General features: G+C 30.3%; 1 protein-coding gene across 1 annotated transcript in view; it reads right to left on the reverse strand.

Annotated features, from left to right (window-relative positions):
• LOC142329885 (UNC93-like protein MFSD11) overlaps window positions 1-21,352 on the reverse strand; it is a 101,352-nt gene that overhangs the window by 18,497 nt on the left and 61,503 nt on the right. The window contains exons 2-4 of the mRNA XM_075374782.1: window positions 10,104-10,273; window positions 5,189-5,365; window positions 3,414-3,679 (exon numbers count right to left, since the gene is read on the reverse strand). Of these exons, the coding sequence (XP_075230897.1) occupies window positions 3,414-3,679; window positions 5,189-5,365; window positions 10,104-10,273 (613 nt within the window). The remainder of the gene's footprint in view (window positions 1-3,413; window positions 3,680-5,188; window positions 5,366-10,103; window positions 10,274-21,352) is intronic.

Consider the following 21,352-nt stretch of genomic DNA (forward strand, 5'->3'; position numbering starts at 1 on the left):
TTGAAGAAACAACAAAAAAAATCAAATTAACTAATAATTTAAAAGAACTGACATCCCAACTGAAAGAAATAGCTGAAGAACTAGCCCCTATAAACCCAAGAAAAAAACACCAATGGTGGAATGAAGAATGTGACAAAGCAGTCAAAGACCGACACCGGGCTTGGATCAACCACCAAACCCAGAAAACTGAAGAATCTAACCATGAATTCACCAAACAAAGGAAAATAACTCAGAAAATTATAAGAGGAACCAAACGACAAGCCCAAAAAAACTTGATTCAGCAAATAGAAGAAAGTTCCAAGAAAACTAATTTCCGAGACTATTATAAAATTTTTGGTCAGGCTCTTCAAAGATATGAACCACCCACCCTTATGCTGAGAGGAAAAAAAGGAAATATGGCCCATACCAATAAAGAAAATGCTGAAATTTTGGCAGAAACCTTCAATAGACTCCTCAACTGTGACGACCCCCCAGAGCTTTTTGAGATTGACACTGAAACTCCAGTTAAAACTTCACCAGTAAATATACACCCGCCAACAATTCAAGAAGTTCTCGCAGCCTTAAATGAAATAAAAAACTACAAAGCAAGCGGAGAAGACCAGCTTTTCGCAGAACTCTGGAAACACTCATCAGTTTATTCAGTCAAAACTTCCCTACATCTATGCCTCGTGAAAATATGGAACGAAGAAAAACTTCCAGAACACTGGACCACAGCCCTCATCCATCCATTACATAAAAAAGGGGATAAAACTAATCCTGAAAACTACAGAGGCATATCTCTCCTGGATTGCACATACAAAATCCTGTCGAGAATCATATACAACCGATGCAAAGACCAACTTGAACTGGAACTTGGGGAATACCAAGGGGGATTTAGGCCATGGAGAGGTTGCCTGGAGCAAATAATATCCCTAAAACTTATGATGGACTTATATAAAAGACGGAAAAAACAACTAATAATCACCTTCGTCGACTTTAAAAGGGCCTATGATTGTATACACCGACCATCCATGCTGAATATTCTGAGAAACCTGGGCCTTCACCCTAAACTCGTAAACATGATAAAATTAACTTTAACCAATACCCAGTCCAGAGTGAAATTCAGAGGTGAACTCTCTCAACCCTTCTACATAAAAACTGGATTGAGGCAAGGAGACGGCCTCTCACCACTCCTTTTTAACTGCGCCCTTGAATTTGTCATGAGAAAATGGTATGAAATAAATCCCAAAAATATAAAAATGGGTACTAAGAAAAACTCCATCACACTAAATTGCCTAGGATTTGCAGATGACCTCGCTCTTTTAGCAAATAATATTCAAGAAGCCAAAACACAAATCATGAGCCTTCAAAACCTAGCACAAAAGATAGGGCTTCATATCTCTTTCGAAAAAACTGAACTAATGGCCATAGATCCTCTGGTAATAGAGCACATTACAGTAAACAATCAGAAAATTAAAATAGTAAAACAATTCAAATATCTAGGGGAAATAATAACTTATAATTTAAATGAAAAAGTGACATGGCAAAACAGGACAAATAAAATGATTAAATCCCAAAAATTAACTTGGTCAACATATAACAAAAAATGCCTTTCTGCTAAAACAAAACTTAAACATTATAAAACTGTAGTACAGCCAGAAGTCACCTACGGAAGCGAGACCCTTCTCAAAATCACTCAGAAAAACCGAATTGAAAAAATTCTGAAAATAGAGAGGAGAATTGTCAGAACGTGTATCAATAAAAAACACCAAAAAGAAGGCCAATGGTGGGTTGTGCCAAATGAGGTGGTGTATCGAGAAATAGAGCCTGTTACTGATACTATGCGGAAAAAAAGAATCTCTTTCTTCGGTCATCTCATAAGGACACCGCAAACAAGACTGTCAAGAAATATCATTGAAAAGCTCTGGTTCCAAAAGCTAGAAGTAGGATGGATCAAAGAAATTAGAGAAGATATGAAAGAATTGGGAATTTCCCTGACTGACCTACAGAATAAAACTGGAAAAATTACAAAGCTAAAAGATAAAAGCATTAGATTTAAACAAAAGACAAAATACAACGAAGAGGGTGTTTACGGATGAAGAAAAGAAAGCAAGATCTGAACGGATGAAGAAATACTGGGCAGCTCGAAAGAGTAAAATAACACGCTTTTCTCAGAAAAGATCCAACTAAAATTGACTTTAGTGGTCCCATGTTGGCCGTAAAAGCATAATAATAATAATAATAAACAAAATATTAAAGGTACAAGAACTACCAAAAAGAATTACATCTTTTGGTATTAATTCAATTCACAGTAAAATTCTTGTGATAAGAGAGTAAAAATGTCACTTGTATAATTATTTATGATCAGCTTTTTGTTAAAGAATGCTGATACAAACATAATTTACCCAAAAAACTTTCTATCCTGTCATTTTTCCTCTAAGCTAATTAATTTCACAATTTTGTAAATTGATTCATAAAGTATAAATAATGGTTATGTCACCTCATCTAGTGTTTATTGCTTAAAAACTAGAGACATTGAACCCAATTACAGTTGCTGATGTGACAAGAAAAAAATTTTGAAGCTTGTGAAATATACAAATTTTGATCGTGATCTGAATCCAAAACCTTACATCTTGATCACAAAAAACTGATTTTATTATATATGTGTTTTTATTAATTGTTTTCATAAATGAGCTTCATAACTAATTCAACTGGTTGAATGTTTAACAAACAATTCATTAACATGTTTATAATGGAAAAACGTGCTAACTTTTGAAGATAAATGTCTGCTACGTTTAATAATGTAAAACAAACATGTAAAAATAAAAAAAGATAGAAAAACTGATTATCCATACATGCTGAACAAAAAGAATTACAAAAATTGCTATAAAAATGTAATAAAAAAAAAAAAAATAATATAAAGAAAAAAGCTTGCAACAGCTACTTATTGTAGCTGTTGCAAGCGTTTTTATTTTTTATTTAAGTAAAAAAAATAAATTTACAAAGAAAAATAATAAAGAAAATAATTAATAATAAAAAAAATAATTGAATAACAAAAGATTTACGTATTTTTAATAAGTAAATCAGCTGATGAAGTAGTGTTATGTACTATGCAAGTGTTTGTGAAGAAAAAAACAAAAATCCTATCAAATATAAAAAGTGATCTTAATAATATCTGATTATTAAAAAAATAAGGTTAATTCAGTTGCTGCAATGCATTTTGGTAAACTATAAATACCTAATCTTACAACAACAAAAAAAAATACTCAAAAAAGTAAAAAACAAGTATTAGTTGGTAACTATTCGATTCGATTGGTTTCACAAACCGAAAAAGACTGTTAAATATAAAAGATTGATAAAAGACAAATAATAAAAATTGAAAGAAAGAATAAAACTTATATGAATGAAAGTATTTTATTCAAAATAGTTATTACCTGTATATATAAAAACAACATTTAGTAAAACCATATTGCTTGTAAAAAACATCTTAGCAGCACTAATTAAAGCTTCAACAGGACTACTAGTGTCTTTAGCAACCAGTTCACCATCTGCTCTTACAGCTGGCCTCAATAAAATTATTACTACAACACCTATACAACATACTACTGTTAATACAGTAAACACCGTAGTACGAGTATCTCTATCTATTTCTGACTTTCCCTGGAATGCGAAATATACGTACAAGTTTCCAAAAAATAAACTGAAATAAAAAACAAAAATTACACATTACCATATTAAAAAAATCTAAAAAAAATACTGTATGCTTGTGAAAGTACATAAATAAATGTATAAGAGTAGAAAACCTTGTCTAATTCTACATATTTTAAATTAAATCATTAGATTTCCTTAGCAAAGGTGATGAGTTCCTTAACTCAATTGTTACTGGCGATGTAACATGGATTTCGTATTATACACCAGAGAGAAAACAGCAGTCAAGTGAACGGCATCATCGTCAATCACCAACCAGACTGACAAAGGTAAAGCCACAGCCGTTTAGATGCAAACTGATGGCCACAGTCTTTTGGGATCGGTTTAGTATACTGCTGACTGATTTCATGCCAAATAGAACAACTATAAATGCATAAGTCTACTGTGAAACTCTACATCAGCTATGGTGCGCCATTCAAAATCGGCTATGTGGGTGGCTGACCAATGGCATGCATCATCCTGCCGCACAATAATGCACATCCACATGTTGTGGGTCCGACACGTGATTTACTGAGAACATTTGTATGGGAAATTGTATAGTTAATTGTAACATTTGTATAGTCATCCACTATATAGTCCAGACTTAGCTCCTTCTGATTACCATTTGTTTGGGAAATTGAAAGAATTTTTGAGCGGTAAGCAAATATTGAGTCTTAATTCATGTGGCGATTAAATAGAGAAATAATATATGGTATGTAGTTTAAGAGAAATAGAAAATATTTATAAAGTTATCAGAATAAATTTAAAAAAAATGTTTTTCAAGATGAAATACATCCAAAAACCTTTTCAATTATGCCAAGAAACACGGGTAAAATTTATTTAGTAGTGATAGATGAGGTAGTTTTTTTGATTATCTTGAACAAAAAAATCCTCTTCCTCTTTATACAATAGTGATTAATATGTCAGCCATCATATCAATGGTGGGAAAGGTCTACTAACTATTGAACTGGCCTGTATGCACTCTACCTCTTCATGTGCCAAGTGAAATGTCTACAGTAGTATTTCCTCTGAACATAAACTTATATAAACACAGAATTATTCTAATTTATCTAAAAGTTAATGCATTTTTTATATGAAGTCATTGGTTCCTTCCTTTTAGAAGAATTGAATTATTGGTGAGTAATATCTTGTCATGTGGAATTTTTCACTCCTCCCAACTATGAAGGTTAAATTCGTAAGCCAGTATGTTACAATCTGAATGTTTTCCCACTCAAATCAATCAAAGTTTACCCATCTCAGAAATATATTCAAATATAAAAAATCTGGCGTAAATATAACAAACTTTATTTATTTTGCTATGATGTATTCTGACAGAGAAACTAATTATAAAGAAACATAAATCACCATTATGTCAGATCAATGTGTAATTCCTCCATGTACTGACTATATTTCATTTATCGCCCAGCAGTACAATTTATTTTATGGTAATTACCTAAACACAAAACAGATGAAATTATGAATTTATGTTAATGTGTTTGTGTACTTGAATGGATACTCGTACCTGCATTGTAATAAGGCCCAAAAAATACCAGAATTTCTGGATATTGTTGTGCTATCAGAGTTTAATGTCAAATAATTTCCCTGTCCATTCCAAATAATAGCAGCACCCAGTCCCATTAGAGCAGATGCAGCATATAACAGCCATGTTTTTGGAAATAGAAATGAAAATATAAAAAGTCTGTAACAAAAGAAAAATTACAATAAAATCACTAATTAATAATTCAATATCACATAACTAAACTACAATAAACAAAACTATTAAAGGGAGTCCATGCTGTAAATTTTAAAAAGCTCATCAATTTTTTTTCTAATAGACAGAAATGTTTTGAAAAATCACAATTTTAGATAGTATATTAATGTTTATTTGACAATTGGAAATAGTTTTAAAAAAAATTAAAAATCTGCAGTAAAATTATTTTGACAGTGAGAACTGCACAATGTGCAATAAGTTTGAACATTAAAGTGATAGGATACAAACACTTTATGTTAATATTCAAAAAAATTGTAGTCCATTAGCCATACTGAAAAGAAAATGGTATCTAAGAAAACTAACGTCTCAAAGGAAAGTCCTATCTGATGAAAAAACTATAGAAGGTGCTAAGAGACTATGAAAGATGATATTCAGGATCTTCATCTATTATGGCTTAGTCATCAAAATAGTACAAACTAATAATCAAAACAATGCGGACAAGAAAAATGAACTGTACCATATACGTTATGAAACATCAAGTAATGTTTCACCAAATTTTCAATATTGGGTGTAAATATATTAAAGCAATCAAACATGTGAACATTACGGATCAAGATAACAGTTCTGCTTACAGACAGTTATGTTAAAAATAAAACCCATTTTTCAATCTCAGTAATTGGAAAACATAATAATGACAAAAGATAAATAATCCAAATTAGCGAACAGTGATCTGGACACTATATCACCAAACTGGATTTTTTAGGATATTGTCATGCTAGTTTATGTGATTGTAGGTCAGTGTAATGATGGCCATTTTTAAAATACATCTTTTGGAATAGATGGAATTAAATCCTAGAAAAGGCAGTGAAAAGTTGGTTTTAGAATGGATCAACAAGTTTAAAAGTCATCTCAAACGGTTATGCAAAAAAGAAGTCTTTCAATGAAAAGACATTTTGAAGAGCAAGGGGACCAAGGCAATCCACTTTATAGGGCCAATTATTACTAAAAATTAACTTACATTTGATTCATCTGTTTCTTATCTTTTAATGCTGTTTCCTCAAACGTTAATTTTTGTAATATTTATGTAATTTTTCTCAGCTCTTATGAAAGATGGAGGCTTGAAAATTTTACAAGGTATAAACTATTATTTTTGAAATACACTTAGGCCAAATTGTTGGGATATCAAAAATTCAAAATCCCTGCACTAAAAATATTTAAAGTAGCCTGAATTTTAATTTTAAAAAATCTTAGGTCTCTATCTTTGATAGTTTCTATGAAAAATGAGCTACCACTAAATAACATAGCAGTAGAAACTTCCCCCTAGCTAAGATCTTCCTATTAACTTGTAACATTAGATTTTCAATAACTGAAATATTTTTTATCTGTCAGGATAGAAGGTAATATGATATGAAATAATGAAAAAGTCAGTAGTCCTGTTGACAACTGATTCTAATCAGTTGAACCACTTAACAAGTAGTATCCAGAAATCTATTGAAAAAAAAAAAATGGTTTCTGAAAATATTAATTATATTTATTTACCAGTATCTAATTCATATTTAAGCAGTCATTTTTTACATTTCACTTCCTGACATGAATTATTCAAATAATTATTTATAAATCCCTCTCCTTACCATTATCTAATCAGTCTGAATTCCATTTAACTTTGCTAAGACTATTCAACACAAAATTTGTATTTGTTATACACAACTTTTCTCACTGTAGAAATTAAAGCTAAGACAATTCCAATGGTTTAGACTTTTAGAAACTCTGACTTTAAAATTCTATTATGTATTTCAATTTATCTGTGTTAGAATAAATAAAAATTTAGTTGATTTAAACAAACTTTCATATATCATACTTTTTTTTTAAACATGATTTCCCAGTGAATACGCATTTATTGGTAAATAAGTCATGTCTCAATTGTATGAATCTAAAAAACGTGATGTATTACACAAATTCTGATAACAGTTTTAAATTCAGTACCCCAAAATTAGTTAAAATCACCATGTACAATACCTGATACACGAAAAAAAGTTTTTTTTTTTTTGATTAGTGTCATATATGTTACATACATATAAAAGATCCATAGCCAGAAAGTTCAGCCAACCTGATATAAAAATCAGTAACTCCTAAAAATGGTAAAACCATTCCTAAAAAAAAATTCTACAAATGGCACTGGCATTGTAATTTTCATAACTTCACACACTTTGTTTCCAAAAAGTTATTCCCTGCAATGTTCCAGGTGTTGAAGAAACATAAAGTTATAAGAATGCAGTTTACTATCTTTCTAGGACCCAAAATTCATCAGTGTAAAGTAAATCTATATATATAGAAAAATGAATGTTTGTTTGTCCCGTATGCGTTCCTATACCATTCATCTGATTGCAATGAAACTTTGTGTTATTGTGCGCATGGCTGCAGAGGTTTCTGAATTAATTTGGACCCACTAGAAAGTGCTGGGGGAGGATTGAGATATTTCAAAAAATTGTATTTATGGTCCGATTTGATTCATTCAGAATATATATTAGTTATGTGAAAAGAAATATTTTTGCGAAAAATGGACCCGTTAGGTGGTGCTGGTGTTAAGATATTTACGAAACAAACAAATATACAAACAGAATACAAAAGACAATGTATGTATGTATGTATGTATGTCTAGTGTAGACTAAAAAACTACTGGACTGATTTACACGCAGGTTTCGCAAATGGTCTGTGTTGTCCGGAGAAGGTTTAGAGTTATTGAAATGCTCGATCTGACCGGTGGAAAGAAAGTTAGGAGTATTTTGAACCGATTACTGTGTTCAGAGAGTAGTTGAATTAAATCCAATAGGTAGTGCTGTTTTGACAACCGGATTTATTTACATTCTGACTTTTATAAAGTGAAAGGTTACATTTTGTGAAGTTCTGTAATGTTCAGTTTTTTAATGTTTTATCAAACTTTCAATTGTGTTCATTTAATCTATAAATATACTCAAATCTAGCAATAGCAAAGCATTGTCGGGTCTGCTAGTAATTAAATAAAAATGGTGTAATCAAACTTCTTTAATGGATTTTAAATATATTTTTATTTTTAAAATCTTATATATTATTCTTGAGGGTTATTTATAACCCTCATAAGCTACTGAATCTTGAAAACTCAACTTTGTTGTTTATGCATTTGATAATGTTAAACTGCGACCTTCACTTTAAAATGTATGGCAAAATAAATCCCCTTAAGGTCTCTTTTTAAATACAGAAAACAGTGAAAATTGTAGAAGCCAAATTAAGTGAATAAGGAGGATAGAATACATTTGAATTTCACAAGGCCACCATGAACAGATTTTATAATAACCCAATTGCTCAGCAATCAGTTTCTTTCAATATGCCTAGTTGGGTAGTGATGCATTGCGGCGTGATATGATGACTGCTTTATATCAATCTGCCAATCACCTTTCAATGCTTCTTATCATCTATCACACAAACCGGTTGACCACTATAAAGTTCATCTACAATATTCACTTTACCCAGTCCTAATGTGTGAAATTCTATTCCCATCTATTCACAGCAGTTCAGTGAATAGTTTTGCCGCTGAAAAACAGCTTGTAAATGACAATGAATGTTTTCAGCTGTTAAAAATTCAGCCATCATATTCCGTTTTAAACAGTAATAACATAGCAAGCATAACTCGACTCCATAACAATGGCTATTGACAAATAATGAATAAATGGAATTCAATGAAACTTGGCATGTTTGTACTGAGGGAATTTTAACTTTATGACAGCAGCAAGCACCATTTAATATGCTCCCATTTGAAGCATATTAAAGTATTGTAACTTGTTTTAAAGAATTATGTTACAATACTTTACTAATTCTACTAACAATATTATTACTAATTATTTGTGTGTAATTTCAGTGCGGTATTGTTTGAAATAATTCATGATACACAACAGATCATTTACCAAATAATTTTTCTCCTAAGTGTCATGTGGCAAATAAATAAATAAATATATTTTTCTAAAAAATAAAAAAATGTTTAAAGTACTTTAAATTATGTTGTTCAATGTGAAATATTCGCTTATAAATAATATTATCCTTAAATATTATCTTTTTTAAATATTTTATATTTTTAAAATATTATCTACTTATTTTTTCTCCGGTAACTACAGGCCTAATCCCATTACAAATAATCTAACTTACCTTTTTTATGATGAGAAAGCAAATTTTACAGCATTTAAAAATTGTCAAGCCAGACCAGGGTTTGAACTCAGCCCTTACAGATGAAAGACAGTGACACTACCACTCTGCCGTGGAGATTGATAGAATGTAACCAGCAACCTCTGCTATGTTATTTAATAAAATTATTTAAATAAAATACAAAATTTTAAAACTTATGTAATATTTTAATATACATAAAAACATGAAAATGTTAACACTAAATACAATAATCTTTCTGTATAATCTTTTTTCTATTTCATGATTATTATAAAGGTAATGCCAATTTTCAAATTATTAAGAAGTTCTGTAAATTAAGAATGATTGATGAAAACAATTGTACACAACAAGAGATCAAAATGAATTTCTACTGTACCAATAAAAATTAGCAGTTCTTTATATAACATATTTTACCATTTGACAATATATTCATCACAAGAGAGAGATATTTTAAGGAATTTAGAGACATTTGTATTTAATGACCATACTAGCATAATAAAGTTAAAAATAATGGAAATAATAATAATAAACTTACGCATAAGTAATAGATCCTAATATCATTGACAACCTTGCACCACACAAACTTATTACGGACGGAGCTAACCAATTACACACTGAGAATACGACATATATAATAGCTAAACTTGTGTATCCATCACCAGTAAAATCTTTTGTATCTTTCTTTATACTTTCTAGTACTGTTTTCTGAAAAAAAGAGAAATAAATAAATGAGTAAATTTTGTCACCCAGAATAATAAACTAAAACCAAATGGTACTAAACTAATCTGAAGTATATATATAAATTACATAAAAAAAAATAAAATAAAAAAAAACATATAAAACCCTTAACATAAGAATAGAATCTTCCTACTAAAACACCAAATATAGGTGTATGTATGTACAAATAAGCAATAATTATCAATTTACTGGGCTATTAGGTTCAAGAAGAATACTAAATTTAAATCGATCACCTTTTTTATGTCGATACAATGAAGTAATGAAAATATACCAGTGAATAACTTAGAATTAAAACCAGGATCATCAACCTACCAAACTGATTGGATGTGGAAGTCGGATTATAGCCGATCATTAGTTCTAGGATGCTGTAATTACAGTTTTGTGTTTTTCATCACATTTAATTGGACTTTAATGCCCAAGTTAGGCTCATTTGTGTTCAATTAATAGCAATATCTCTCTGCGATAACTGGAAAATACTATTAATCTGTAGTTGCCCTAGTACCTGTTTTGAAACTGTATAATCTAAAGGAAAAAAATTTTATTTCAATTTCATTTTCACAATTCCAATTATATTTTCCATGTATTTTACAGAAAGATTAATTCACAATAAAAGAATATTTACCTGAGTATGGTATGATTTTATTAGGCTCTATTGCACTACTACAGAGATTTAAAAATCATGAAAACTACAACCGCTGGTGAATGTAATGATGTGTAATCTGTCCCTTGTATGTTATGTGTTAGATGTCATAACTATCATGATTATATGCAATTGATATGAAATACTGATACTCATGAAAATAGTATATAACAATCATTCTAGGAACTATAAATATCAGACATCAGGTTTACTGAGGAAAGTAGTAAGTGAAATAGTTTCTCATTTACTTCTTCACAGAGTCAAATATAGGTTTATATATGTGACACTTTTTATCAGTTCATCACAGAGATTAACTATTAAATGAACATCATTACTCTCAGAGAAAGACATTTTTATCAATGCTGCTTATATATGCTTATATGCTTTATATAAGTCATATTCATTAGAAGACTTTTAAGTAATGTTTAAGCATTGATTAGGAAAATAAGACTACAGAAAGTTTTCAACAACACAGTGGTGCCCGTTTGGCAGAAAATATATAATTAACATACAAAAAAATAGCAAACTCTGTGAAAAGAAAAGCAGCTGAAGATATTTTATACAGGGCGTCAAAACTTTTACAAAAAGAATTTATAAATAATGTAGATGTGTGTGTTTAACATTATCAACAAGAGATGTTGCATTAATGAAGCGAATAATTAGGCAGTCAAGAGAATCGATTCATCCACGTCTTTCAAAAGTAGTTTTTGCAACTCATCGTGCTTTGCAACAAATGGAAATTGTCATCGATCCTGGGGAAGACTTCCTCAAGATGAACGACCCAGAAAAAGGACTGTTTGCATCTCGACAATGACAAATTTAAAAATGCTTGTGAAACGCCTAAACTCTATGTTGATAAATTTTTGGGCAATGGTTTTTTTTTGGCAATTTAAAAGTTGCCCAAAATTTTTCACACATATTCAATACATAAATACATGAAGGGTATATATGTGCCAATATGTTTTTTCTATTACCAGTCAAGGATGTTTGCATTTATACCGAAATGTTCAAGTCAATTGTCGCGAAGAGCGAATTGCATAATTTATCCCTTGATCCTGAGAAAATGTTTATATACTTCGTATCTGTATAGTTGTTTGGCCATCAGTAAAGGTCAACCTCAATAAACGACAGGAATATTCACAGATTACGTATTCGACAACTACATTTCTGCTGATGCTACGTTACCTGCAAGAATATGAGCCAGATTTCAGTGTTTCAACGAATCGTTCGACGAACAACTACGAATCGTTTCACGCTCAATTAAATGTGGACTTCTACACTTCTCATCCCAACATATACAATGTTGTTGATGTTTTGAAAAATTTCCAAACCTATACATATATCGAAATACGAAGCAAAGAAAATATACAGAAATATAAACGGAGAGAAGGAAAGGAAATTTATCTTTGGTAACAATTGAATAAATTGGTAAATTAAATAAATTCACCAGAAGATCTTGTCTTCATGAAATTTTTACCAATAAAATAAAGTAACACAGAAGACTAACAAAATTACTATAAGTAGCTAGACAAACAGCAGAAAAAAATTAAATACGAGGAAATAAAAAATAAGTAAGAGTTGCACAGAAAGTTGACAAAACTATTTTCAGAGGCTAGACAAAACATATATTATAGTTCAATTCAAAAGATATCTGCAGATGATGATTACTAATAAATCAGAAATATGTGTTTGCTATACAATGGGATATTAAAACCACAAATAATTAGAGAAAGAATACATTAGTATCTATACTTATTACTACGATCAATTTTTCGGAATAGCAAAGTATAATTTCCTACGCGGGACGCAACTGACCGACGTCCGAAAACACATATATTAATTAAATTACGTCTGTTTTTATGAACACTGCTGTATGAAAAATTCGTCAAAGGCTTTTTCACCCTTTAATTAAGATATGAAATTTCAGATTACAAACTTCCACAGGTAGTTCTGTAAAATATGTAGTTACATGTTAATATATGGGTTTTTGTCTTTAGCCGCATTAAATTTCAGTTCGTTTCGGTAAATAACCAGTCGAAAATGGTATTTAAGAAACTTTATTTCCAGAGATGAAAAAAAAATATTTTTTTAAAATGTAGCAAACACTTTTACAATAAAAATTCAACAACAGATAAATATTAAAAAAACACGACTGTCAAAAAAACATTGCCGACAATCACTGGTTTTTAATATAGGATGAGCTTGCAGGTAATATTTTTTTTGTATATAGCATTTTTATATAATTTTTGTAACTAGTATAATTTTATTTTCTAATTTTTTTAAATTTATTTATAAATATATATATATATATATAAAAACATATAAATATTTATACAGCCTATGACACTCCCAATAACGTTCGGATTCCAACGCAGGATCATACATTTAAATCGGTTCAACCGTTGAGCTGATGGTATAAACGTACATACATTTTAAATACATTACAATCCATTTTGGACAGTCGTGTAAAAACGTGACTGTGCAAAGACTTATAATCTTATATATGAAACCCGAAAAGATTGAAAAGGAAAGTTGCATCAAAAAAGTAGAAACGAATTGAAATCTACATTACATTTAAGTGGAAAAAATAAACATATCATTAAACAAATAGGTTTTTTAATACGTGACTGCGTGACTAATATCGAAAACAAATATTAAAGTACGCCAAAAGTTATTGAAATAACATGCTTTTTTAGTAATTTTAAATAAAAATAAAAATAAAGAGTACAAACGTAACAATAATTTTTTTCGCAAAAAGCGTTAAATTCGAGATTAAATTTTAACTGAATACTATGCTGTCGTAACGAATCGGTATTAAATAAATAAACAAAATCTACAGTATATCTAATACTTATTTAAATAAATAAATATATCCTTTATTCACATCGTTACATAATACATTATATAATCACTCATTATAAGATAAAGGTACATACGCAAAAAAATATACCGATTCTGTCTGTAACCGTTTTGCGGCCGTAATACTAAACACACATTAACCAAACTTTACACAGCCCATATCCACACTTTCAGGATCGTTTTAAAACAAAAATTCAAAAGTTGCAACTAAAAAAAAAGTCAAAAATGAACCGTTTGGCAACATATATAGGTATCAAATTATCTCCTATATGTTTGTATCGCCTAGCGATGGCATTACTATAAATCTAAAATCCAAATTTTAAAGGGTCAATAATCAGGACTACGAGATGTATATATAAGTCGAAATAAGTTTTAATTAATTTGATAATATTCATGACTAAAAAAAATAAAATAATCTACGCTTAAAAATTAAATAAAATAATCTGTAAATTAAGCGACAACGGACTGCTTTTAGCGGGAGCCATGTGCAGCCGCCCAGCGCAACACAACCGGTCCGTTGGAATCTGAAGCCACCGAAACTTTGTAATGGCACTGGACAACGTATCAAAATCTTATCAAGAAATATCGCAGACGCGACATTTCTTACTGGAAAAAATATAAGAAAAAATGTTTTCATATATCAAGGAAACCAAAATAATTTCAACGATCTTCCATTTCAATTTAGACGTTTGGAATTCCCTTTAAGAATATCATACGCAATTACCATCAACAAATCACAAAAACAATTCCTAAACACTGCTGGATTACTGTTGGAAAATTGTTTTGGTCACGGTCAATTGAATGTGGCGTGCTCAAGAGTAAGTTCATCAAAATATTTTTTCATTCAAGCTGAGAATCGCCAAACAACATAGTTTATTGCAAACTACCTAATTAACTACGTGGGATAATCACGGCGTTTACAGTTCTAAACATGAACTAACCTAACAGTGAAATGAAAATGGGGAAAAAAATAAAATAGCGTGAAAACATTATATTTCAGTTCAATTAGATCAGAAATAAGGAATAATTTCAAAAAATACCTCGAATTTTGTTAGACACCGTTTTTTTTCCATTTGATGAACCGAGGGATTCGAATATGTCATTGTAATCATTCTTTACGGTGACTTTACGAATCGCGCCGCTAGACAGCAGTACTTGATAGTAATAGGTAGTGTACAAATACTTGATAATGTACAATAATAAAATTTAAAAGAAAATATACTACAGCTTGTTTTAATAGTAAATCCTCTTATGTAAATTAAAGTACTGAAGATGAAACAATTTTTTAATTACTAATTATAACTGTTTTTAAAGAAGTGAATGGGAATCACGTCTTAAAAAAAAATAATAATATTACTTTACAAAAGATTATACTAGTTTAATTAAAAAAGAAAGAAATTCGATTTTACCAATCGAATTTAACGATAAAAATCGAGGGTTACACTTACAAATTAATAAGTGCAATTTAAATATTACATCACGGATTTTTGATTCTTAAAGGTCATTACATTAGTTTTATTAAAAAAGGAAAAATATGGTATGAAGTGAATGATATGACTATAAAAAAAAATTGGTCGTGAAATTCAATTTGTTTGTTCTAAGGCAGTGGTTCCCAAAGTTTTACGAGTCACGGCGCCCTCTTTCAATTAAACTTTTTCCATGGCGCCTATCCTAAGTAAAAGTATGACTACTCGTAAGAGATAAAAAAAAACTAGTCTATCTTCATTATTTTTTTTAATTTTATTAACATTAAATTAATAATTATAAATGTCTTTGTTCAATTAATTATGAAGCTTTTACAATATTTCGCGGCTCCCCTGTGAAGAGGCCGCGGCTCCCCGGGGTATCGCGGCGCAGAGTTTGGGAATCCCTGTTCTAAGGCAATACATTTTAATAATAAATCCATAAGATAACAATCAGTAATTCATAAAAAAAAAAATAAAAGAATAATCTAACAAAACGCAGTTATATCTAAAAAAATTACAATGAAATTGTAAACCGTAAGGTAAGAGTTTCGCAGATATCACTTCTTCTGCTCAAAAAACAAACATCTGTTTTTCAAACTGTAACATCTGTAATGTCTTACCGTACGGTTTACAATTTCATTGTAATTTTTTTTGATAATCTTTTATTTTTTCTATTTTAATGTATTGTAATATATTTTAACTGATTTTACTGTGTTGTATTTTTATTGTTTGGTGAAATCCACGCGGTGTCGCTGGTAATATGTATATAATTTTTAATTAATTTGATTATATTCAGGGCTAATGGATAGAATATAAATAAAAAATCTTACAGACATTCTGGTTTAAACTTTTTCTTAAATATGTAAATCATTTACTCCACGAAAAGACTACTGCCGAATTTTTTAACAATAAAAATATAACTCTTTCTATCCCCGAAGAGCTAGCTATAAATATAAAAACAAATTTAAGATAAAAAATAGATCTGTTTAAAGTTGTACGTATTAATTATAATTACTTAAATACAAACACGAAATAACGTTAGTATAACAGTTACTACTAAGCATAAAAGAATTACAGTAAATACAGAGTGAAGGGAAATAATTTGGCCACTGATTCCAGAGCTTGAAAAAAGGAACAAAGTTCATACAAACATATGTTCGAAAACGCTTTATCGAAATACGGCGAGGGAAAATTTCTCCTAGATTTCAGTTACGCCGGTGAAATGAGGTCATCCTTAAATTTTTAAGGCATTATTATATAAGGGGTAAACTTGATCGTTTATGTTTTTTTACCTAAAAAATCGAATAAAACAGTTCCTAGAACTGTATCTCCCGTAGTTTTCATGATATCCAATGTAAAACAGAAAAATTCGGTCATGAAAAATACGTTTTCTTCCGTTTGAAGTACAATAACGTTGTTAAATCATTAATAACTGCGTAACTTTTATTATCAAAACTTGTAGAGAATTTAACTCTAAGAGAATTGATGGAATAACATCTAAGAAAAAGAAAAATACTTTTATTATTAAATATAAAACAGAACAAAACTACACAAAAATGTTAGGAATTTGTAAAAATTAAAAACGGCTGTTTATAATACAATGCCTTGAATCCTTTTTTAAATTAGAACGGCAACAATACTAACTGTATGCTTCGAGATTAATTTGAATACTACTCTTATTGCTGCCGTAAAATTGTGGTTATGTGTTAGTAATAAACGTTAGGCGGTTTAGTTGTTCTTGACACAGTTTAGACTACGTTAAATTATTTTTGAGAATCAAGTTACGTAATATTTTTGCGATTGTTGTATTCAACTGTCCTATATCTTTCCAATCGAATCTGAATTGTAAAAAGTGAAATTCCGTTTTGAATTCTACGTTTAGAAAAATGCTGCATCTCTTTACTCAAACAAAATATGCTGATATAATTATTGTGTACGGGTTTTGCGATGAAAGTGCTCCAGCTGCGGTGGAATAATACCGATGTCGGTTTACTGGAGTAGTGATTTCAAAACGTAAAGTATTTTATAGAATTTTTAATACTCTTCGTGAGGATACTACACTTCCCAGCGCTCATATGAACGTCAACCGGTACGTGGTGATGAAAGAGAAAACATTATTCGGTGGTACAGCTTAGTCTTACAATGAGCACGCGAAAAATTTCTACAAGACTCGACATTCAAAAAAGTACAGTACGGGTTACATTACATGCTTACGGATTGTGTCCTTATTATGTCCAGAAAGTTCAACACCTCAAGCTCGGTGATCATGTCAATCGATTGCAGTTTGTCTCAACAATAATTACCACTTCATTCCGTTAATACTATTTTCGGAGGAAACTACTTTTAATCGCAATGGCACAAACACGGAATTCACATAGGTGGTCTGATGAAAACCCACATACATTCAAATTTCCAGCAACGATTTTCGGTGAACGTTTGACACGGCATGATCGACAACCCAATTAATTAATAGGGTCTTTAATACTAGAACAAGATTCAAGGAGATAAATTATCTGGAATTTTCAAACGATGAATTTCTTCTAGAGTTTGAAAATTTCTTATTGGCGAAACGAATTGAGATGTACTGTCAACATGATAGAACACTAACAAACCCATTTCACGAAAGGCAATTCTTAGATGAATAATTTACTGGTAAATGGATTGGACGTAAAAAAAATGGATTGAGCCGGCAAATTAGCCATCTACTCTCTTACGTTATTGTTTAAGGGTATGGATTAAGTGCGAAGTATACAAGCAGAAAATACACACGATGGAACTGATTGTTCGCATTCTCGTTGCTGCTACTCTCATCAAAAAAAGCGAAGATATCATTAGGTTAGCGACAGAAAGTGTAAGGAAACGAAATGAAAAGTGAATGGCGGAATTTTCTAACATTTATTGTAAATCAATATTATAAACCACAGTAGTATTTTTTTTAAGCGAATTAAAGGTATTTCAATTTTTCAAAGATCTAAATTTATTGTACTAAAAACATGTTTTTAATTGTCCATAACATTTATAACATACATACATTTAAAACTTAACAGATTCCTAACATTTTTTTTGTCATAACTTAATTACTTAAATTTTCTCAGATTAAATTCTCTACAAGTTTTGATAATAGAATTTACGCATTTATAGTCATTTAACACGGTTATTGGTAATTCATAACTAAGAAAAAAATGTTTTCGTCACTGAAGTTTTCTGTTCTACCTTGGATGTCAAGAAAACTACGGGAGATGCAGTTCTGGGACCTGAATTAACCCTTATATAACAGTTAAAAGTATCAGTATGATCTTACTACACCGGGGGACTGAATCCGGGCAAAATCTTTCGCTAGCCGAGCACAAAAACCAACCGTTTTCGATCATGTGTTTGTACGCACCTTTTTCCTATTTAAAGCTCCAGAATCAGTTCCCAAATTATTTCCCTTTCCTTCTGAATCATTCTGTACAATACGGTTGATTCTGTATTAATACAGTTCTGTATAATACCACGCAAAAATACAATGTTATATTAAAAAAAAAGATTCGTTAGGAAGGAAGAAAATTTTTTTTTTTACAAAAAAAAAGTTATAAAAGATGGATTAAAAGCATAATGTTTTAACATAGGATTATCGCTGGAAAATGGAGATATTTTTCCGTCTACGTTTACACAAGGTAAACGTAAAAAATTAATTTCTAGTTTCGTAAATTTCACCCTTTCTCTTCCACAATCCACCGGGATTAATTATGATATTTCTGCCCAAAAAGGTGTACTACTGTTGACAAAAAACTGACAACAAAGTTGTTGGAAGTTTTACAACTGCGGGTTGTTTCTGATCCACGTACTCACACAACTTAATTTAAAATATTTATCATTTTATTTAAATATAATATTTCTCGTTCATTTAATTCAATGATTAAAGCTAAAGCGCGCGCACACCGTATTTAATTCGCGCGACTGTGGCGGTACTAGCGGCGACGGTCGGTACTAAATAATGTAATTTCACAACTTGCATAGAACAAATTTCGCTTTTACGGACGGCAGTCTGGTGTAGCCGCATGGCTTAACGCACCAGGTACCGAGTCGACCGTGCGATCGAGTTTGGGACCCAACCAGACCGAATTACATTTTTACACTAAATATTATTCATTTATTTAATTCTACCGTTCACCTGTGACGTCACAACATAACAAACAACAGCATTTTTTGGGGTGGGGTGCGATTTTGCAAAAATTTGTTTTTGCATTTGTAAAATTGGGGAAAAAACAAGTAACAGAATGCAATAAATTATTTTTCATGCGCAACAAATTTTTTATTCCATATTGCCACATAAGCTTTGAACTGATATTGTGAATCAGTCTCAGAAATGCTTAAAAAAAGAGTGTTAATGCATTGCCCAAGGTACTTGAGCTCTAAAATGAAATTTAAAAATTAATATAAAATAATGTATATATCAGAAATGTAAATTATAGTTTATTATGGAAGGTTTAACCAATGCTTAGAGTAACCTTACTGTAAAAGCAATACTGTGCACTCACTAAGAAACATCAAGCACCTGTAACTAATGATTGTTAATGAGGTAATTCCACTGTATCACCTTGTATTTTTCTTTTAAGCGCTGTATACACAATAAATATAGATGTGGATTCAGGAGGGGAAGAGGCGCAAGAGATGCAATCGCACTAATAATAATTATTGAGGAAATGTGTAGTATAGAATAGAGGTAGAGGAATAAATATATTTTATAAATATGGAAAACGGATTCGATCACATCAGATGGGATAAATTAATTAAAATATTAAAATCTAACGAATGCATTAGAAAGCTAGAAGATTAATTAAATTATTATACCTTAATCGCAAAACTATTATGAAACTACAGAGTGCACAAACTGCATGGTCTGATTTAGGAAGGGATTCAAAACAAGGGTAATAGTCTCAGATATTCATATTCCTATCCTTGTTAAATATGTATACGAATGTTGATAAAAATGCTGTAGATGAAGATGAAGGAATCATCAACACTGGGGGAAAGGAGAATAACTGTAAAAGGTTCACAGATGATGAATTTTTTTTTAATGAGATGAAGTATAACATATTCAAAAGATGGTTTCAAAATTAGAAGAAATTATCAGTGACAAGAAAATGAATGTTACATAAACAAAATTAATAAGAATAACAAACCAATGAATATCTGAAACAAACTAAGAAATAAACAAATAATATAGCACAGATACTTAGACATTGTACTAACAGAAGACTGAAAACAAAACAAAAACACGAATAATAATGAGGAAATATTTAATAAAGAAATTCATGTTTGATAAAATTAGATTTCTTTTATACTTTGATTAAACTTATATACAAGTGTGAAATACGGGGACAATAAAAAAAGAAAAAAAAATAAAGGCTGGAGACATTTAAAAGTGTAACAAGAAAATTAAATGGATAGGGATAATGAAAAATTAATAATTAATGGGTATAATGAATGAAAATAGAAGCTTAATCAGAACCAAACTCGGAAAAAGAGTTGCTGGAATATACTATGAGAGGAGACAATTTAATTAAAACAATGGTAAAATGATTGTAGAGAGCTCAAAGAAGAAAGCCAGAAAAGAATAAAAAGATGATCTTAAATGAAAGAGGAGTTAACAGGAATGCAAAGGTTTGGATGAGGATAAAAGGCGTAGAGACAGAAATAGTGGAAAAGGACCTGCAGGTGGCTTGAAATTATGATGATGATGATGACATAGAATAAATGTATAATGGATAATTTTTATAGAACTACAGTCGACTTCCTATAAAATGGACCTTGATAAATCAAAATACTTGATAACACAGATTTTTTTTGTTTCCCTTGAGAAAACCTGCCTTATTCGAAAAAATTACTGTTGAAAATTGTACCTATACAAGTCGAAGTGATCAAATGATTACCTCTATAACATGAAAAACCATGTCTAAATTGAAACTTACACAATGTTATTCTATTAACTGAACGATACCGCAATATCTTGAAGTTCTTGACATGGAACCTGGCTAACTTGAATCCCTATTCCGGTAAACAAGCATATTTTAACTTGTTGACATCTGCCAAAAA

Source organism: Lycorma delicatula, chromosome 9 (genome assembly GCF_047948215.1).
Source record: "Lycorma delicatula isolate Av1 chromosome 9, ASM4794821v1, whole genome shotgun sequence".
NCBI classification, from domain to species: Eukaryota; Metazoa; Arthropoda; class Insecta; order Hemiptera; family Fulgoridae; genus Lycorma; species Lycorma delicatula.